Consider the following 23,381-nt stretch of genomic DNA (forward strand, 5'->3'; position numbering starts at 1 on the left):
GGATGTCAGAAATAGCCTTTGCTTCACTGCTTGGGGATTTCAGCACCGAAGGTTGAAAGGTAGGGGAAAAAGCTTATTATTTTGCGTGCACTACTCAAATATTAGAAGAAACCTTAAACCACTTTACACTGGGGTCTGTCTCAAGTCACTCAATTCTAACAGAATGTACCACCACATACTGCCATGTCCAACCACTTCTGGGGAAGTATGTCCAAAATTTACATGGCAGATCGTCTACCCTTAGTAACCTACGCATTTTCCAAGTAAATTATTAAATATAATTAATGCTTTTAACCGTAAATTTTCCCTTTAATCTTGCTTAATCCCCAGAAACACTGCCTAATCCATTTTCACTACCATAATGTTAGCTCTTCAGATAACTTTAAGATGGCAAGTGGTTACTAGCATCAGTCATGTCACCATTAAAAAGCTGCCATTCAAAGGGTTTCCCCCCACTCACTGCTGACAATGACACACATAGGAAGATGACCAGCCTCACAACTGCCCTGTGTATGACTTGGCTCATTCCTGGGCTCCAGTAGGTTGGAAGTCCCTTGTAGGGGGCTGACATGCAAATGTGTGGACCTCTGTTGCCTTCAGTCATTCCTAGGGAGCTATTCTCTACCTTGTTAGTATCAGGTTCTAGCACGAACACATGTTCCTTTTGCATGGATACTACAATGCCCTAATGGAAGACAACCGAATATTTTCTTCTTGAAGGGAAGAGGATTTGACAAGTTAGGAAATATTCCCTAAAGTAAAAGCTATAGCTGCTGGATTTTAATCATCTCTATTACCCCACAATCAACATGCCCTCTTCAGGGTCAAAATATTTTTTATGCTGCTGAAACAGAGCACAAGTTATTTCAACCTTCAGCTGAAATCATCACCCTGCCCCCAGAACTGCAGTGCAACATTTCACATGTCCCCAGATTTCAAGCTCAAGATCCCAAACACAGACCACGCCTGAGAAAACAGATTATATTCTATAAAAGTTTTGACCTTCTGCCCAGTGCTAGAGATGCAACCAGAGCTTTAAGGAAGTGAGAAGTTGCCAGGGCTACTGTTGGGGTAGTTTTACATATAACAGGGTGCTTCTCTAAAGAAATCAGCTTAAATTAATACTTTTGAGCATCAGGAGCTCCAAGTTCCTTATTATTAAAAAACCAGCAAATTTGCACAGCAAATAAAGGGCATTCATTTAATAAGCAAGTTCACAGTATGACACATGCTTGCATACTACTCAACTGTAAAATCAACTCACAGTCATTCTCATGGACAAACCTGCAGGGTAAATTGTATTTAAACCAAGATACTGTACTCAAGACTGCTGCACTAATTTTCTCCAAAAATTAACAGAAGAGGAAGAAGAATATTGATAGTTACAGGTTTTAATTGCACTCAGCCTCAAGGTCTCTCAGATAAGGTGTAACATGGAGCCTATGAAAAAGTCGGTTTGCTTTGTACCGAAATTTTAAAATCTTTTAAGGTTATTTCTAATACAGCACAATACTTTTTCTTTAACACAGCACCAGACTACAGTCCTAACCAACAGCTCCAATATCTTCAAACAATGAACCACATATCTTGAAGCAAATCCAGTGCTGCAAAATAATTTATACCTTTATACCTAGCTTAAAAAAAGACCAAACACACACCACATAACTATGTCACAAAAGCATATTGCAAGCCATTTCTCATGGGTGAGTGTTCCTACTTGCCCATAGCCATTACAGAGGTATTCCTCTTGGCTTGCTGTGCATGCATTGCCATCAGCTTGCCAAAATTACAGATATTGCAAGCAAGTTGTTACATCCTGGTGTTCCAAAAAGCCACAGAAGACAGCTGTGCAAAAGCAGAGCAAGGAGCCCCCCTCTTCACTGTTAGGCTTTTTAGCAATCCCTCCCACACTTACACCAGATTAAAGCAAAACAAAACCTTTGTCAAACTGGTAAAACTTAGGAAATGGTAACATATTTCAGACTGCAGTATAGTAATGACTAGGTTAGTTACATTTCTGGAATTCTTAAAATAACCTGTTAGCTACACGCAGCTTAGTTGTTGGTATTCGAAGGCAAAACCAAACCTCACTCATCAAGACCTTCATCAACAGAAGTAGTTAAACAGATCCTATTCCTTGCTATTGAGAATGTTTTTAATGTTAAGCCTCTGAAGAGTTACTAACATCACCATGTTCTTGTCAGCATCAAAATACAAGAGACAGGGAATGAGCAAAGCATCTTCACCTCTGAAAAGGTGTGTTTTTCCCATCCTGGCACCTGTATTGTATAGAACTTCATCTGAGATTAAAGAACCAGCAAGGAGAAGGCACTTATTACTTGGAAAAATCAGAAGCAGAACATGGAGTTCAGATGGCTATCTTGTGAGAACTTTCAGGAAAAAGTGAAGACGACAAATGAAAAGTCGAGGGAGGGGGGCAGGGGGAGGTGACCATGCTTCAAAAGGAAAAGGGCCTAGTGGTTAGGAACGATTGCTGAAGAGTGCATGGCAGTTTTCAGGGTTTTTTTTCCCCCTCTGTTTTTAAAATAAAACTGACTTTAAAGCCTTCAGCAAAGAGGTCTATAGTTTAATAATTTAGCCCATGGATGATGCTTTATTAACGGCATGCATCAGACATTATCACCAGAAAACTGGATAGAAGCCCAGGTGTCTGGTTAAAGACCATTTTTATTTCCTACGTTTTCAAAACATTGCATGGGGCTTGAGCTGCACGACTCAGATGAACTTAATGAGAGTCACGCAGCTATGCCTGCATATGCTGCTTTGAAAATAGAGAAGCACTGTTTTGGGTTCTGTTTTTCTGAAGCTCTCCCTGGAGTGATTTAAAGCTGTTTTTTTCCTCTCAGTCTTTTCTCTAAAGGTCTTCTACACTTCACCTCACCATGTCTGACAGATAAATAGCTGAAAACTTTGGACACGTCATTTTTCAAAGATCCCAGCACTCAAAGCTTGTGTGGTACTATGAAACCAAACAGTAAACAGCCAGGCAATTATATTCAGCCAATTGTGTATATGTCTTCAATTTAACTGCAATAAGTTACTTCAAATCAGAATACTGCTGTGGGCACTGAGCAGAGTTACAACTTGGTATCAACAGATGTCATTTATTATGATTGATTACTACTTACTGTAAACCATTTTAATACCCACACATGATCAAACAATATAGGTTATTCAGGTTCAAATCAAAACTTCAGTATATACATTGCATTAACACCACGCAGATTTCTACTGGAAAGCCATGCCATAAATTGTAAGTTAAAAAAAACATTTAGGGAAAAAAAAAGTTAAAGAAAAATCATTTACAACCTATTTAAAAAAAAACCCATTTTGCTGTATTTCTCTTGGTAAGCTACAAGAATGATTTCAATGTACTTGCATCTTTTCAAATAGTTTAAAAGCCAGAGTTCCTTATATTCTTTCATTTTCTTTAAGCAGGAGTGCTAATCTTACTCTTTCTGAGCTTATGAATTGCCTGTTTAAACAAGAGCCTCCAGTCATACGGCAGTTGGCAAGTCTGCCATCAGGTCCATACAGACACCAAGCCTGGGAAAGAACCAGGACTTCACTCTAATCTCTCAAGTCTGCAGTGACATTGCAGCAGAAAACTGAAGGAGAATATAAAGATTGCTACTTTTCAATTTTCAGCACTCGTTTTATAGAAATAAATAATACGAGAGACCATGTAAATCCTTAACAACTTCATAACAAGTTCTGAGAGAAGGAGCAAGCAATGCAAACAGGATCACTTCAGGGAAGCCTATCTAGATCAGAAACCACATGAATAATGTGAAGAAAAAAGGATCGCCTGTGGTACACCAGTAAGAATAACTTTAGAGAAAAATCAACTGCAGTGCAAGGATCTTACCCTCATATAGAGAAGATGGACATGTGTACACCAATATTACTGATGCATAAGCTACATTTCTGAATCGCGTTCATAATCATTATGCAAGCCATGACGCTCTGGAAAAGACTCTCCTGAAGTTCAGAGATCCTCCTGGTCAGGGGTAACGTGGTAGGGACTACCACAAACAAGACCACGAGCTTGCAGTCCCATAGGGTTTAGCCAGAACGACAGTTTCTTCTCAAGTTCCTGCATTTCTTAAGACCCCTGGGCTCTACAGAGACTCATTCTAACTATAAAGACATACATGGTGCATCTTGTGTCGCCCAATCTGTCATCCTCCAGGCATTGCCCAACTGTCAGTTTTGAGTAGTATTGGTTCATTCCTTTACTGCACTGAAACATTATGGAACAGGATCTTATATTCAGGTACATGAGGTTTTTAGATTGATAGAGACTGGTTTCTGGTAAACATTTAAAAATGGGGCAGAAAGACAAATAGGCAGCTCTGAGAAGCAGTAGGGAACAGCTCCAATCCTCCCACAAACAATAAACATGCTATTTTTCTCCCAGATTCAGCTTGCTTTCCTTCCCAACATGGCCACTGCACTTCTGGACAGAATATGAGTAATGCTGCAAGTAGCATCTTGCAGCTTTTTGTTGTAGACCCCATAATTTTTTATTTTATCTAGAACGCAGATGAGTTTGTCATATGAAGGAGCATTATTCTAAATGTGGAATTTAAGTTTACAGCTTTGGGGGCAGATCAGAGCTGGAAAAGAAGTTTCCACACATTATGTAATGTAAGAGATTTAAGCACAGAATTACACATTGTGGATATAGCTAGTATCTCCTAATGAGCATATATGAATTACGTGACAAACAATGCTTCATCCCTTGCTTGGGAGCCAGGCATTGCTTTTCATGACAAAAACATTTAACAACACAGATATAATAAACTAGGAGTAAATCACAGCTATGTCTTCAGTACAATAACCAGGACAGGCCAAAGCGTGCTTAATGGCACCTAACAGAAATAACGTCAGCTATACAGCCCATGCAGGTAACATTTCAGGACTTTTTTTTAATTTTTAATTTATTACTTCCTAGCCCTTTTGCTTTCAGGGCACTAGCCAGTGGATAAGTAACTTGACTCTTACTCCAACAAAACTTGAATTATTTCAAGGAAACACTAATAGTAGAACTGTAAGCTGTTCCATGCCATTAGTGTATGACAGTCACGCAGGATAAACATACTTAGGAAGAAACACAGAAGTTAGTTTACTGTTTGCTGCTTACAGAACATACAGTGAAAATAGATGGTATTTAGTTAAGTTACCTTAGTCCAACCTATTTTGTTTAGACAAGAGCCAGTGTAGACGCTGGGCTGTTAATGTTTGCCAGTGACACTCCTGAACACTTGACAATTGGTAGAGAGCCTCAGTCCACTTCACTTACCCTGGGCAGCAAGAAGGCACCCACGCTAACACTGAAGAAGGGGCTTAAACTATTTTATTTAAATATGAATCAATGCAAGGCCAATCTTTTTTAAAAGGACAGGGAGATTCCACACTTCATATTTAAGTCGGCCATGGGAACGAGATGATTTGAATCCAGTTCAGATTTACTATTTCATAGCAGCAAATACAATGCTACTCCCAGACCCCATAGGAGAGCTCTGTCTTCTCAGTCATGCTCAAAGATGAATGAGCCAAGGAAAGGAAACCTGAATAACAAAGGTGGAAATCGGGATAGAAAAGAATTACATAAACAACCTCCCTGTAAATTCTGCCTTCCAAGCATCAGTTCTACAGACTGTAGATTTTCTTAGGGGCAGCTCTCAAGTAAAGTTTAAGAGTGATTACAAAAAACAACCAGTTCTGAGGGCATGTGGTTCTTGCGTATACCAACAAGATGGCCTTTCAATAGATTTTTTTCCTTCCAACATTAATGCAATGTCATCTCACTTGCATGCATATTTCCTAGAAAACATTAAAATGCACTATATCTTCATGTTGTTGTTGCCCTTTTAAAAGTAATAGTAGTTTACCTTAAATTTTATATTACTACATAAAGCGGATATAAATACATTGGAGAAGTGACCACGAATGACTTGTTGCTGCAAGAGAAGCTGTCACTCTAGGGAAAAATTAAACTGTGAGATAGTTTAATTTTTTTTACCCTTTCTTTTCAGCAGCACCAGGTGAGAACATTTACACTCATACCACAAAGGCAATTGATTTGCTCCATCAGATTATTTTCATAAGGCTATAGATACTATTTCAGAAGATTTTATTCATAACGAAGTCCAGTAAATAATTAAATCATTGTTTCAGAATTTGGGAAACAGCCACCACAAATTCAGATTCTGAAAATGTTAATTGCAATGCCCCTTGTTCTACTCTACTCCTTTTACCTTTTCATTAGAAACTAATATCTTTTAAAAATGAAGGATATGGGAATTACCAAGTTTGACACACTGCAACTATATAGCCTCCTGCTGTACATACAATGGGGATTTCAAAACAGTTTGGGAAACAAGTTTAGGCAAGAGTAATGCAACCACAGGAATAGCTTCTTTTTGAGAAATACATCAAGGATACAAAAGGACATGCGCATCCAAGTAAGTCAGTTCAAAATGCTTCTCGGGAAATAGCTGAAACTCACTATCATTAGTAGAATATGTTAAGCTATTAATTCTCAGATGGAACTGCGGTGGACTTCCAGTTTTCTTTATAGTATTTCAAACAGCTGGAAGTGTGTTTCCATTTTGGTACTACAATTTTTATCCCTTTTTTTTTTTTCCCCTACTCCTCTTCCCCAACATAGTGGAACAGCTGTGACTAACTCCTCTTACGAAGGTACCCTTTTTGCTTTACAGCAGACAGTAAACATTATGAATGGTCAAGTAAGACCCCTTCAGGTGGTGCATAAGCAAACATGCACATTCAATTTAGATGGAAGCCTTTCATGACTGGAAGGAAATAAACCCCTCAAAATACTGTAGAACGTGCATTTCTAGGAAAACCCCTTAAAGCCTCTAATTCTTCTCTGATTTAGTTGCAGTTAGTCTCAGGTGATGCAGCAGAGAGCACTTGAACAATGCTGGTATTAACCCAAATTATCTTTCAGAGATGCAACTTCCTACAGCAGTTTGGCAAAACCAGATAATGAAAGATTTTGGGGAACATACTCAAACAGAAAGTTGCAATGTAAACAGATGATTTCACTTTCTAAACTGAATGGTTTTCTGCTGATAAAAATGATCAGTTAGATTATTTTTTGTCTATTGCTACAAACCAACCCAATTAATTCAACACGAAAACCTGTAAGTAAATGCATTACAACTCCCCTTACTGATATCAAAGCTCAAATGCAACCACAACAGGTTTTCCAACACACCCATGTGATGTCAACATAGTTTCAACAGCATATCAAAAATTACTTTTTCTTCTGCTACTATTTTTCGAAGCTGAAAGATTCAGTGGTGAGGCAGAGCCATGGAATAAAAAGGGATTCTGTATTTTGCTGTCTAAGCAGGGATTTGAAGGAAAAAGACTCAAGGAGGACTATTCTCAGTGGGGTATTGCAGCTCCCAGTACAGGAGCCAAACACGTAACAGTGCTGGCTTGAATGCGCCCATGTCTTCCAAAAGATGACCCTGCCGCAGGACTCAAGCACCCAGTGGAGGAAGTAGCCAACCCTCAAAATTTACACCAGCTCCAGAAGTGCTGACAAGAGTTGATAGTACTTTTTAATTTTTATTTTTACAATGACACCTCAAAAGATTCTTCTCAGTATCTAACTCCACAAGACAAGGCCAGGAGAACTTCATATTTGCAATAGAAGCAGGAACTATTTAAATGCAATACAAAAGCCTTTTGGTTTAGGGTGGGCTTTTTTAGGGTATTATTCTTCACATACCATTAAGCAGGCAGTAACCTACCAAAATTGCTTTTTTGGAACGGGATGCATACTCACTGCAAGAATTTACTGTGACTGATGCCGGGGTGGGGGTGGGGTTATAACTAAAGCCTGGCAGGTAAAGGTCTGTTTCTCCCCATTTGCTAGAATTACATAGCAATTACTTGAGACAGAAAAGAACAAACATTTCCTGCCCACCAGAGTCGCTTCCAGCCATACTCCAAATGGAGAAACATTATAATTAATGTTTCATCTATCTTCATTATTTTTAATGTGAGAGTATTGCTAGATTTTATATTATAAAAGTATATTCAGCAGCAACTTGCCTTGCAAATGAGAAATTCAACTAAGTGCCTGAGCACAACCCCAAGAGGAGTTTATCATACCCAGCATTTCTATCATTTACTGTTGCTTTGGGGCTGCAATAAAAGCCTGTAGATTTGCTTCTTCATAAGAAAGGAATAATGATTTCAGTGATTCATCTCAAGTGAGTACCAGCATGGTTAAATGGAGCATTGGAAGCTTCTCATGAGCATGATTTCCCCACTGATGCACCAGTGAAATAAGTAGGGAGACAGACTATCAGCACAATCGAAAAAAAACCCACCCAAGAAACCCTGGTCAGTCACCAACATGCAGATTACAGTGCAGTCAGCTCCATGAAGAGTGACAGGCAATGACCAGAGGAATTGTGGTGAGTTTCTCAAGAGCAAAGCTCTCAGGAGACCATCATTTACTGATCCAACAACCTCCTCTATAGGGAAGTCAGACTGGGGTGGGGAAAAAAAAAAAAGTGTAAAAAAAAAAAATGAATCAACCTTCTAGACAGGTACACCTTCATGCTCATAAATAGTTAGTTCTCGCTGAGCACAGCTATCCTGACAGTAAGGAAAAGCACACCACAGAACCATCATTCATTAGAAACCACGTAGGTACCAGCAATATATTTAAGCATCAAAATCAGCATGCTAAAAGTTGCATTATTTTATGTGTTACCCTTTTAAAAATGCAAACAAGGTAATGATTTAATTGTTAAAGAGACAACAGACCTCCTCAGGGAGAGATGCAAGGTAAAAGGGGAGGCTTTACACCTATCCAAATGCCACCTCCCCCTCCAACTAATGCGGGCTTTACAAGCCCTGGCCTTGACAGAGATCCTTCACAGACCACCAAGGCCAAGAACGGAGAGCACGCCAGGCTTACTTACAATTTTTATGTAGTCAAAAACCGAACACATCGATTTCCAATCCTAATCCATATTTTAAACTGTTCTGGATTTTCTCTCATGCCTTCCCTAGAATGCTTTCTCACTAATATCAGGCAACTGGAAGAGAATGGTAATTCTCAGATCTTGCATCCCCTGAAGCACTATCCTGGTTTTGGGTAACATATTCCTGCTTCTTCTCCTAGATTTACTGCTCCCACCTTCTTACTTGAACTCAACATAAATTAAAAACTGCTTGAAAAATAGCAGTAACTGCTTCCAGAAAAGCTGTCTGGCCAGGACTTTCTCTGCTATCATTTTATCACTCCTCCATTGCAGGAATACTTTGTATTTTAGCACAAGCCAACTCCTCCTTGCTGCCCAGATGGCCTATCACACATTCTTCACAATCCACCCCCTCCCCCCAATATACCACAAATCACACACCATAAAAATCCAGTAATTGTGCATATATTCTGTTAAAATTTGGTCTCCAATGTATTCTCAGTTTTTGAGAAATCATAGTTTCTTTGTGCATATGAACAACACATGACGGACGCAGGGAAAGGGGGCTTTGTTCAGATGTGCCTTTGGGATCAACTACTACTTCTCAACTTCCTTCCCTCTTCCCCAGCCCTATGTTTGGGATGTCTTTGAGTAACAGATACCCAGACAGCCCAAAAAAAGAAAAAATTGGTTGATAAGTCCCAAAGCAGTTAATGACATGAGATTACTAGGGATATCATGAACACCAATTCAGGCCCTTCACCTGGCTCTACCACCAAAATTTTGTCTTTTCTGCAGATGCACAAGACGACTGTCCACCTGAGCTTACTAAAATAACATGTACACTTAAACCTGATAAATGTCTACACTGCTATCAGAAGAGCTGGTCCTACCTCTCATCCAATCACTCCTGTGTACATCAGGAATGTGATCTGGCTGAACTCTAACCTTAAGGAGCTCCTCCTGCAGCTGTGCAAACACTAATGCCTTGGCAAGGAAGAAGGAAAAAGAACACACTCCTAGGGAGAAATGAAGATCACGTGGCCCTTTTTAATGGCAGTATGCATTTACATTGGAGTAAAGCACAGCCCAATTGCTGATTCAGGCGATGGTGAAAGCACAGCCCAGGGATGGGTAAAGCAACAAGCATGACACCATTGGAGGGACTTGGACTTTCTAGGGCAAGCAGCATCTTGAAAGCAAGCACCGTACAAAGCTCCCAGCGCAAAAAGCTGCTGGACCCACCACCACCACATGGTGTGGTGCCACTAAAAATGACTAACAAGGATTAATACCGCCACTGTGGAAGTCACATCTTGAAGCTTGCTGGATTTCATTTACTTACATTCAATCCCAACAGTAAATAATAATAAAAAAAAAAAATAGGGGTAAGTAAAGCAACTCAAAAGTCTATCGCTATCCTGTCTGAGTAGTACAAAACCACATGTCATTTTTAACACTAATGAATGCCAGCTGACAAAAAGCACAGGCTGACTGTCATACTGCTTAGCTGCTCCAGACACCTGTCACTCCTTGGCAACAAAAGGCACAAAAGGTCAGATACTGTTAGTAAACCCAAAAGGGAGACTCACTTTACTATCAAAATTGAACTTGACAGGAACCATCATCACAAATAATGTGAAAGGTTCAGGTGTTACTAGTTACTGGCAGTTTACACTTCTGCAGCTACCAAGCCATCTACGTATTTTTAGTCAGCTAACATTAATAAACATCTATCTCCACTGTCATTGACTAATAAAGATATCATTATTTGGTTTTGGATGAGAATACACAGTATTAAATTTCTTCTCTTACACACATAGCATTTATACAGTTTACACAAAAATATATATACTTTCACTGAATCCCTGCAGACCTTAGATACAGCTCAGGCTAATATATTCCATCTTCTCGTTTTCCAAATCCTTAATTGCTTTTGCATGAATGCAAAGAAATCCACCGAGAAGAAAGAAAGCAAAATAACTTTGTCACATTTAAAAGCTGGCAGACCAAGTTTTGACCTCCTCCACTCTTTCTGACAGCATGAAGTCATCAGTGGTTACCCATGTCTTTGTCTTGATGGGGCAGAACCATATTGTAACACACACAAACATGCATTAGGACCACTCAGTTCTTGTGTTTCCATAGAATAGGCCCCTGTTGCCTTTTGGGGTATAGCTCCAGGGTTTTAGCTTAAGCCCATGAATACTGACTTTTTATTCAACACGTGTTAAGATTACGGTGGTTTCAGCTTTTAAGCATTGTCCCTGAACCTCCTCTCCCCTGTCTGATGCAGGCCCAGTTACAGAGAACTGTCAAACATGGCTCAGAAATACTCAAAAATACTGGTCTAGGATGCCTTTACTTCGGAGCGGTTTATATTCAAATTGCAACGATTCAAGAAAAGAATATCAGGTTCTAAGTAGCAAAGAAGAGGAGAACTAATGGGAAACATTATGGTATGGCAATAGAATATCTGGGGGGAAAAAGATGCAACTGACTCTTTTACATCTTTTCAGAAAAACAGACTGTATAACTCAGACAGTACTACCACTAGATAGCGTGATTTGCTATTTCTAGTGCATTTCAGTGCATTCTAAATTATTTTGTTGAAAATAGCAAGGAAATATAAAATGTAATGACATACTCTAGAGCATATAAATAACCGAAAGCTTATAACAGTCATAGCTATCTGCACCATGCTCAGCATCTCAATATAGAGGAAAAAAAAATAACCTGTTTTGGACAGGTTACTTAAAGCTATTACACTTGCTGTATGCTGTCACACAGTCCAACACATCCTAATGCTGGGTCAAATGAAGGGATTGAGAGCTCCCACACAGGAAGGGAGCCTCCCAGGGGCACCGAGTCAGAACTCCTTTTCTCCTGTCCTCAGCCACAGGGCACATATTCCTTGGATCAAATACAGTCAAACCACTGAAGTGGTTTTACAGCAGAGGTGGCTGTAAAAGCACATTTGAAAGCAACACGTATGCTGCCCCAGATTTTAGGAATGGACAGATCATGGAGAATATGGTGCATTTTTTACCTCTGACCCTGCTGTACTAAAATATTTGATTCAACATCTTGAACTCTGGCAAAAGCTCCAAACCTATATTCTAGATTTTTTTTTTTTTCACAAATGTAATATCCATTTTATTTTAAATCCTGTACGTACACTTAAACTAGGTTACAGATGCCTTTTATGAATCCCAAAATAAAACAATCTCTAGTGGTTAATTAGCGAAACTGGATAGACATTTTTATCATTAGTGCTCATCCACGTCAGATAGCAAAATTATTTTCTAGCAGCATTTAAAATGGAGTCTGTATTCAGTTAAATTTGGGCTCTGCCCTAGCTTCTCTGGGTCATGATCCTAAAAACCCAAACATACAAGACATACAAGATGTGTCAAAACAATCAGGACCAGCTCATCTGACAAAGCAGACAGTGGAAAGAAATGAATTTTATATTCAAAAGATCTGGTGACACTGCATTTCTGAGCTACCGTTCAGAAGATTTTTGTAGTTGTCTGTGAAGCAGGAGTAAGATAATTACAGACTCATCAACTGGATGCATCTGTACTAAAGGACACACCACAAAACGTGGCTATTACAAACATACTTCAGCAGTGCCTCCAAACATGCCAAAGAAACACCCTTAAGAACATGAAAGGCAAGTTGATGATGAGACTGCTGTTGGGCAGGAGCTCAAGTAAGGACTGAAATAAGGATACTTTTTGGCTCCGCTTCCTCAGCATGAAGAGACAGAAGTCATAAAATCATAAAATGCTTCAAGATGATGAATCTGAACACTGAAACAAAATGTTTCAGTGTTAAGATCAAATTAGTTATGTTCGAAAAAATCAAGCCATACAGCCTGACCTTACTGCTGGGCAAGCAGCTGGCAGGCAGGCAGACTTTATGCAGTTTAGACAAGTGAAACGCAGCCCACCCAAACTAGCACACTTTCTGTCCACAAGCACACACCAAACTATATCCTAGCACATGGCTCGGAACAAATAAACCCATTTTATTCCAAAGAACTAATAGGAAAGTAGAAAATGCAATTACTATTCTGTGACTTCTGTGGGCCAGCTCACAGGCAAGCCACCACATATTTTCAGAAGTGGGCTCAAAGTTAAATTTCACAGTACTTTGGACTTAAATAAGAAAAAGGATTTTGTGAAATTGCACAACAGCATGACTTGTGAATCAATACTACACCTTGTCTGCAACACTTCCAAACTCCCTGGCAATACCTAAAAATGCTTTACTGAGAGCTCTGCAAAAAGAAGCACAAACCTCTCCTCACTCCTGGGCTAAGCAGTGTTTTTAAACATTAGGTTAACACCTGAGTTTAACTGCAGCAGGTAAAGCTAATTGAGTAAAGGTAATTCTGCTTTTCTCTCCCCTGGAAGACTAAGATCTTCCAAGTTGCATTAAGTTACAGAACATGCAAACTTACAGAGCCATTTTAACTCAAGTGCCTCAAAGCTTCTAAACCGGAGAGTTAAACTCATTATTCCTATTTGCCAGCAGTCACTGGGGCCAGCAGGGTCTATCTCCAAATCCTCTAAAGTAAAATGTAGCCTCATTTGTAAGTATCTGTACTACCACTCCCCAAAGTTAGTAAATTGCTGTAGAAATGCATTTTGAAAACAGCCATCTACACTAGAGCAATGAGGTACAGGTGGAAAAGCAGCAGCCCTCACATCTTCAACATGCCACCCCATGGCTTCTGTCTAGTAAGAAACAAGACAGATAAAAAAATCCTTCTTCATACATACAATATTTATATGGGAATAACTGAAGTCGTATATATCAGGAATATCTCCACTAAAGAGAGTCTATTTATAGGGGTATAAGCCAGATAGAAAGAAAACCAGCACAGGCCGCCCAAAGGATGTATTTGTCAAGAGCTGTATTGCCATACACGTGTCTACATATATATGGTGTTGGATTTTGAAAAAGTGCTCTAAAGATCACCACCTTCAGTGCAGTGTAGCACATACTGCTACATTCAGCATGTGCTAAGTACAAGCTATTCCCTGATAAGGTTTGTTTGCACTCCAACACTGATAAAAATGTGATTTGGCCTTCTCTGTACCCACAAGCGACATCATGTGCACTGAACATGGCCTAGGTAACAGTAGGATCTGTTCCCCTTCATTTTTATTCAAACAAGAGATTATCCAATATTTTTGAGCCAGAATACTCAATGTTTTTCAAGTTAATAGTCAAAGCCATAGGAAGAATTATATTTGATATGAAAACTTTTATTGTTTGGAAAGAAAATGGGGTTGAAATTAAGAACGATGAACTCCTGAATTTCAAAGCTGGTTTTCTTTGATGAAAACCCCCCTAGGTTTGATTTTTCCTAACTTTCATAAGAGAGGTTTAAGTTCCCTCTTAAAAGCTTCCTCACATTAGGTTATCTCCCTTCTAAACATCAACTTGCATTTTCATTGAAGACAATTAAACTGAAGAAACATTTACTGATGATGGAATTCTGGCTTTGATAAACACACGGCTCAAGAGATGGCTAACGTTCCACATTTAACAGCCTCAAATTTACAGAGCAACATTATTATTCCTTTGTTGCAAGCCCTCCATGTACGAAAAAAAGATTTTTCACGCCAAACTAAGCACATACGTTACAGAGAAAAATATCACTGTACCTGTCATACACCCCTTACATATGTAAATATACACAAAAAACAGATCCAGGCACGCTGAACATACCTGCCCAATAAAACATCACAGTAGATCTCTTCTTGAAGTAGTCAACTAGGTGTTTCACCTAGAGATTCTTAGACCATGCCAAAGAATTTATCACCTGTAATATTTGGGATGTTGAAAAATTGCAAGCTGTGTTGGTTGTAGGGTGTAATGAGGGCAGTGTTCTTAAAAAGTCAGAACAATGCTGGTACTCATCCCATCACTTCTTAGAACGGTTGGAAATAAATTCAAAACCGGCTGTTTTATAGTTTAATCAATTCAGTTTTCAGGGAAGATGGACTGCTCTCTAATGATTCCCTGTGCAGTGCATAGCAGTACAAACTGAAAAGAAAATTAGCATGGATTTATCTTCATGACTCATTCCTCAGAAACTCTTGGGATTAACATATGCAATTACAAATCCAAAAAAACAAGAAGTCAATCATGGATTAAAGTGGGTGAGACCAGCCTATATGCAATTCTGAATTTCTTCAGACAACAGGGGGGTTGAAATATGGAATAAATTGTCAGTAGTAGCAATATAAACTAGGCACTGTAAATCAGTCAAGAAAAAATATACCTTAATTCTAAGAACAAAAAAGCACAGCACAATATGGACAATTTTGAATTAGGTTGGCCAACTATATTTAGGATATTCCAAGAAGTTTGGCAGGCTATTTGCAGGATCTGTTTTCTATAATTTTTGCTACTAAAAAACGTTTTCTTGAATTGGAGCCTACGATTACCTTTTTTGGTGGGCGGAACAGGGTAACGTCTGTGCTGCCCTAGGTCTTCTACTTGTGCATGTTAAGCCTGTGTAAGCAGCTGATAAGAAACAGTGCGAGAGAAAAATATGCACACATGTAAGACCTGTTTTTCCAAAAATTACCAAGAGACAGAGCCGAGTCTCACATGCTTTGCTCTTCCCACTGTGTCCATTACTGTGCTTTCCAGGTCTGCAAGTTCTGTAGTATCATTTCCATAAATATTCTGCACTTTTTTGGATTGATTAACATTACCCTATCTAAGGTTTTATTCACACATTTCAAAATCAGACGAACAAGAAAAAAAAAATCCTTCACTTTCTCAATAGGATTTAGTTACCTCAACACAGATCTCTTAGTAACGCCACTCCTGCTCCAGAGAGGTGAAGGTCTTGGGCACATCCTGTAGCACCTCTGCTACTCCCATACCCCCCTCCATGACCCCAAGCATCTATAAAGGCCATCTGCATGGATACCACATAAGTTTCTCTCAGGCACTTAAATTTACATGTGATACCAACCTTAAGAACACCAAACTCTACCTTTGCCTACCTGAAAGCACCTGTCCACAGAGATAAAGTTACTTATTCAGGATATCCATGAATTTGTGAAAGTTCAAAACCAGATTTCCAAATTACATAAAACGGAAGTCACACACAAATTCCTACTTTGTTTCATCCTGATAAAGTATTGTTATAAGCTTACCACACTAAGTATACACACACAGAAGTAACACCTATTAAATGCCTACTATTAAATGCATTTGAAATAATTGAACAAGCAACTGAATAATTTGAATACATAAGCATGACAGCTAGCTGCCTGTATTGCCATTATCCTCACTAAGAGAATTTTACAACCACATGTTCTTATTTTTTTAACACTGGGGGAAAATATTGCTCATATCTATCAACGAAGTTACTTTTTATGACAACAGTTATTGCACTTCAGTCCTCAACTCACTGTAAAAATCCCCATGCTTAAGGTTTTCTATTGCCTGGCTGTGCCCTCAGAGATGAAAAGTCAATTGGAAACAGAAAGCACAAGGATGTAGGTAAAAGTCAGATCACATAAATCAGAGATCAGCACACAGAAGCGTTAGAGCTGTATATTTTTTAGTATCATATCAGATACACTCAATTCTGCATGACATTTGGGGGTAAGGGGGCTAAAATTCCCATGCCTGCTTTCCATATTTTAAAAAATAGCTGTTGTATTTGACAGGAAAGCATGAAAATGAGAAAAACAAATGAAAGGTCTCATGCAGTAACGTTTCACGTGTGCTTTCACAGCTTGTGCTGTCGGCTAGTCTGAAGTGGTGACCACTGAAAGTGTGTGGAGCACTTCACAGCTCTCATTGCCAGACCTTGCTGGACTCACAAAATCACCACTTACTTAAAAGCATGTTTATCTAGGCATTGTGTTTACTCAGAGCTTTTAAGACTCGAAAATTCAGCTCTAAAAGAGAAACTATGAACCTGGTGTTTTGTTGTCTAGTACATTTATGCTGTTTGTTTAACACTACTCTCATATAAGACCTCCCTCTCAGCTTCCACAAAGAAACAGCTTTCCAGTTTGGGCTTACAGCTTATCATGATTCTTAAGGCAGAAAAGAAAATAATGCAGCATCAGGATATGCACACTATACTCTCCCCTTCTCACTTGTCATTTGTTTCTCTGTCATGGCCCTACACTGCCAGACCTTGACCGGACAGGGACTATCTTTTTCTTACCCCCACCCCCGTTCCGCAATACATAACACAAAAGCACTTCATAGCAAGCACATTTCAGAAAAACATGCTCCAGCAAAAGTATTGAGCACATTCTTCCTGCATACTGTGTTGGCCTGAAACCTATCTTCCGTGCTACTGTTTCCACAGGACCATTCCCAAATGCCTTGAACTCTTACCTGATATTTCTGATATCACCTTGGATCTTGCTGTGTTTCTACTTCTCCAAGCATGCCATCAAAGCAACATTCCTATATTCTTTTACATTTGAAATCAGCTATATTTCAAAGTTCTGATGTCATTAGGACAACTTCATACCATCTCCAGTGAAATATATCTGCTCAACAGATGTGAAACAGATCTTTTGTTTCACTACTCAGTTTAAAGCCAGCTACATAAATAATTGAAGGACATGGTGCTCTGTAATGATGCCCAGGAATTTGTCTGTCAAATCTTTAAAAGCCAAATACCTGTCACTGACCTTCTGCTCCAAGATGATGCCGAATGATTTGCTTTCCTCAGTAACTGCTTTAATGCACACTGAGACTGCAGCCAGACACAGGAAATACAGGAATGGACACCAAAGAGGAGCTTGATATTTCTATGTCATCCCTGAAGCCATCTTAGTAGCTTTTTATGTGGAATCCCTTGCCACTGTTAGGACGGACCCAGCACAGTCTGGAATGGGGAAGCAGCAGCAATTTATCTACCAGCCAGCTCTGTGGATGGAACGGTTTGATTCTGCCCCCTCTGCCAGCAAGTGAGGCCATAAGCGAGGGAACCCCAGCTTTATACCCTGAAAAACCTTGGCAGCAGTCATATGCAAGGGCTCAAGAATCATGTCTAAGAACCACAGCGGAAGGACTTGAATTTCCAGAACCTGCTTCTTTTTCTGCTTTTGATTTCTATTTCACCAAATCCTGTATTTTCAAAAATCAAGGCGGGAAATTAAGAGAATGGCAGGAGGACAGCAATGAAGAAATGAAAAAGGAAAAAGAGATCAGGTCAGAGAAAGGACAGCAACATCAAGTTTCCAGCTGTTAAGCCAAATCAAAATCTTCTCAGACTTCAATAACCTTTATCACTTCGATGACTTAAAATTCACCTCTTAAAAACACTAGGAAGTTCTAATCAAGGCAGAAGGGTAACACACTCGTCTCCATTTCCCCTGCAATCACTAGACTACAAGGCCTGCTTTCTGTTATATCAGCTCTCTAGCTGCATTACATTGTCCCAATATTGGCGCACATTTTAGTCATGGTCAAAGCAGCTGAAAACAGTCTCTCAGGCCCCTGTCCCTCCACAAAGAATCAGCCGTTGCAGGAAAGTAAGCACCAGCCTTAAGCTAGCAGCATCTCTTAGGAGTAAAGCCCATGATGCCAGTCACCTGAGGATACTTCCCATCAAATCCCAAATTCTAGATTTTAACTACTACTTCACCCAGAAACTGAATCAAAGCTGATGAAATCTAAGTTTCAGAGATGCCACAGTTTGGATCCTCCCAGTATAACAGTGTTTGTTATCAGGAAGAACTTCTGTGTATATTTGGGTGTTTAACATACCAATGTTGGGATCCTAGGAAAGGAGACAGAAATATGTTCTCCTCAAGCATTTATCATTGATTAATTAACTGAAGTTTAATCTTAATGTAAGTCTCTGAAAGTTGTGTCCAGACGTTTTGTGTGCTAAGCATGACCGTCTCTTATTTCGTTCTGATGTTTGGAAAGTATCAAGGAATGAAAGTCATGATAAGCCCCAGTGCTTCACTGCTGCAAAATTTATTTACATAAAGCTAACTAGAGTTATTCCTCAGGTGTTAAAGCTTCATTGACATAAAGCAGATATAGCAACAAAAAGGTATAACCAACAGTCACATTCACTGATGTGCTTTTTGATTCAACTCTATAAATATTTACTCAGTACAATCCTTTAGAAGATTAACTTAGAAAGTAGTTCAAGTTCAAATCCCTATTTCATTACGATGCTAAAAGGATGTTCCCCATATACCACACATCCAAGCAAGAAATACAGGTAAATATTAAACTTGTCCAGAGCATTGGGAAACAATCAGGAACATAACATATGCACAAACAACAGTGCTGGAGTGCTGGGCACTCAGCTACCATTCCCTCAAGTTGAAGGGTTTATTCCCTCATGGAGCTTCTCTTTCACAAACATCACTCCATACCACAAACTGACTGGCGCTCTCGAGCCTCACAGCAGGAACACAAAACAACTCAGCTTTCTTTGTGCAAAGTTAAGGGAATTTGAGACATCTCTCTCTCCTTGTGCATCTCTAGGATACCAAAATTGGTGTCTTTTCAGTTTCTCGTCAATTTGGCTAATTTTATGCAGTTTTGGAGGGGAAATTCCTCAAGGTCACTAGTAAGGCTAACTCACCAGGGGAACTAAAAATCAAATTGAGCTCCTACCATTGCTGCAGGTCTACAAGACACATTGTGTCACTTTACCTCCCTTAAGCTTGCTCCCAACTCCTAGGCTGCGTAAGCACAGAGGGGTAACCAAGGCATAGGGCTGAAGCTCGTTACACATTTTTTTCAGCGCTCACGTGTTAGATGGAACTCACTGTGCCCACCCTTAGTCATGGACATCAGAAGACACAAAAGCTCATTTGCCTCAGTATGGTATGCAGGAAGAACTGAACAAAACCCAATACACTGAAGGGAACAACTGACCTCACATTCTCAGAGCAAACTTGCATTTTATGTATCGTATAGTGATATCTCTGGTTAATAAAACTCCTCCTTACAGTAAGATGATTAAAGCTACCTCAGGCTGGAGGTCCCAGAGGCCTTCACCTGTCTTCAACCCCTTCCACAGCAGCTCGCATGGGAAGGCATAATTTAGCTATACAACATTTGATGCAGGACTTAATTTTACCTGTCAGACTACAGTAAATGAAGCAAAGACACACACTGCTACAATGGATGAGAAGCAGGACTTGAAAAACTAATTTTCAGGTGGAGAAAAGAATCCTAGGAGGCAATCATGAAACTGTTACGCATTTTCTAAACAGTTCAGGGAAAACCCCAGCAATTCCCATGCTTATTAAGAAACCCACTAGAAAAATTCTTTCAAATTTTTTTTCTATTTCTTTTGCACAGTAATGAATATTATTGTCATCTCCAAGAACACTTAACAACCCTTACTAAAAACATGAGTTATGATCAGCCCAAGTCAAATTAAGGACTATTTCAGAAAGTAAAATATGAACCAAATCTTAATTATCTAAGCCCCACGGCAAGGGGGTCACAACTAGATGATCTTTAAGGTCCCCTCCAGCTGAAAAGATTCCATGATTCCCAGTGTACTAAATTAATCTCAGAGCTGTGAAGATGGCTTCTACACTAGGACAAAAAACACCTGTGAAATCACAAGAACATGGATTTAGGTTTGGCAGATAATTTAGTTAAAGAATTGGAACACAATTAAGATGTGGATACTTAAAATTTAGAAAATAAATCAGCTCCTTGTAATATTTCATATATCTAGCATACTGTATGTCAGTCAACCATACTGCTCTCACACACCACAGATAAACACTGCCATTATTTTGACAGTAATGTGTAACTTACAGTAAACAGACCAATCTATGTTGAAAATTATAACAGCCAACCACTAATTCAAAAATAGCAGAGGAAAAATGGAGCAAATTAGTGGAAAATATTTGTTCTCTCGCAGCCTAACATCATGCATAAAAGATGATCATACCCTGAGGGAGTCAGGTATACCCACACTGACCATGACACGATTCACTGAATAGTAAAATATTACTTACCCACTACCTCCTTTAATTGATATAACTAGCTGCCTAATTATAAATGTTCTAATTTTCTTACCTATTAACCTCATTCATGTCTGCTTAATTGTAGAAAGAAATAGAAAACCTAATATATACAGATAGGCATGCATAAATAAAACCGACTAACACGGAATTGCTGTACCAAGTGACCATGCACTACTCAAGTGACCAATCCATTGAGTTCAAGTTCCTCGTGTTTCTAACTACGCACATGATAAACATTCTTTCCTGATCCTTCTTAAATTCAAAACCATATCCTGAAGCACAAGAACTACACCCCTATCTATGCAGGCTGAAATGCCACGTATTAATGTTCCTAACAGTATTCAGTCCTCTTAAAAATCCAGTTTTAGTACTTGCCATCTTCAGATAAGTAATTTTTTAGAACAGTAACATGTTAATTATTATTAAATCAAATAACCTGATTAATTTTAGAATTTCACTGGCATTGTAGGGCAAAATTATGCCCTTTTTCCCAAAAAGCAAGGCAAACTGATTTCAGTTCCAGCTATGATCTTTATCATTTGGAAGCAACAGGTATAATTTTTGCCTAGTTTATTATTTGCCTATAGAGTTCCTCCCAATTCTATTAAATGAACTTTTCATTTAAATTTAGCCCCACTCTCAAGTTCTATAAATATAAGCTCTAACTGAAATGTTTCCATGAATACAAAGAAACTTTCAGTAAGAACATTTACACAGATTAAATGAACTTTGTCCCTGACATCTCATATCCAAGGCTTCACTGTACTGAAACTTTCAGTTTTCCTTTTGCAAACGTTAACAGATTCAGGTGAACTAACTTAATCTGAGAAAGGAAAACAAGTTCTTAAACACTGAAAAAAACATCAGTCCTTTTAGTTCAATCCATTTGGATGAGTTTTACTTTTTGTACAAGATGGTTTGAAGAGCAAGTACCAGGAAGACACATCAATTTAGTTACTCTTACCTCAATAATATACAAAACCACATTCTTGTAGAAGCAATATAGTATGCACTTGGTAACTCTATTATAACTCCAAGCTCCATGGACCAACAACAGCTTCTCCAAGTAGGAAAACTGAAAGAGAGAAAACAAGTTTTTACATATATGAACAACTGTTAAAAAACCCACAACTGGTTAAAATAAACCCCTGACCTCCAAAAAACTCCCTCAAATCAGGTATGAAAACTATTCTTCAAGTGCAGTATTTACATAGCTTAGCAGAGCATACATGCTAAAAACACCACTTAAAATATTTAAAGGAAACACCTTTTTTTGTAGCAAAACTCAATGTTTAAGTGGTCTTCATTGGCTTTAAACAGCAAGAAGTCTTCAATTAGTATTATTAGCCTGATGGCAAAATCAGGCAAGGTTAACATGATACAGCCTTAAGGATTGGACATAGATGTGAACTCATATTAATTTCATGGTCAAAGAAGATTCCTGTGTTAGAGGGCCTACAATGTTTGTAATCTCCTTTCTCTGTGTTAAACAAACAGACTGGTTAATTGAATTGTCTTGAGCTGAAATAAAACGCAGAAGAAGGAAGGAACATAAATGGAAAAATAGATAAGCATTGAGTGTTTCATAGAGTATGAATACTTACATTAAATTTTCAGCCCACATAATGTTTGCAATCTTGTGTTAGAAAAATCACCTAAAATACCATGTAAAGAAAGAAGCAGCATTTGCCAAAAAGGGCAAGCAGACAAATCTTGTAAAAACAGATACCTTTTAATGATAGTTTGAACCACAGATACGGCTCAAACTCAGCTTCTCAATTCAACGGTTTTGAATATGGACTTTTACAGAAGCAGTCTCACAATGCAGCCTAGGAAATGCGTAATTTTCCAGTCTTGAATTTGTCAGTGAAATTTTTTATGACCTGTAGCACTCCCCTTTTGTCCAGTTATAGACAGCTCAAACTGGTGACTACATTTACCATGCAGATATGTACCTGAAGGGTTCTTAGACATTGAAGTGGGACCATCATTTGCTTTGTTTCCTTTTCCAGGAAATGACTCTATGTGAAAAGCTTGACCTCCTAAATTTAGATTCCAGATCATTTATTTCAACCAAAACTTACCTGAAACTGAAAGCTACAATAATGAATCCAGACTGTCACGAGATAGCTCTGTTCCCATGATTTCCAGCACAAAAATCACTGAGCAATAATTCCTTAAGAGCAGCCTCTCCCCCATGCATCAGCAACTCCAATTTGTTAGGATATACCAGCAAGAAAGGAGAGAAAAAAAGTGAACCAAGCGTCATGGTTCAGTCTCTGCCCAACTTGAGTCAGGGCTGAAAGTGGGACACTCACAAGGGAGTAGTTGACCTACTTGACACCTAATGCCTCTG

The 23,381-nt window shown here is 38.9% G+C and overlaps 1 protein-coding gene across 4 annotated transcripts in view; it reads right to left on the reverse strand.

Annotated features, from left to right (window-relative positions):
• Window positions 1–23,381, reverse strand: part of ATP8A2 (ATPase phospholipid transporting 8A2) — a 349,988-nt gene that overhangs the window by 130,110 nt on the left and 196,497 nt on the right. For all 4 annotated transcript variants that reach the window (XM_056328949.1, XM_056328950.1, XM_056328951.1 and 1 more), the window contains one exon: window positions 21,990–22,100. In XM_056328949.1, coding sequence (XP_056184924.1) covers window positions 21,990–22,100 — 111 coding nt within the window. The remainder of the gene's footprint in view (window positions 1–21,989; window positions 22,101–23,381) is intronic.

The sequence above is a fragment of the Falco biarmicus genome, chromosome 2 (genome assembly GCF_023638135.1).
Source record: "Falco biarmicus isolate bFalBia1 chromosome 2, bFalBia1.pri, whole genome shotgun sequence".
Taxonomy (NCBI): Eukaryota; Metazoa; Chordata; class Aves; order Falconiformes; family Falconidae; genus Falco; species Falco biarmicus.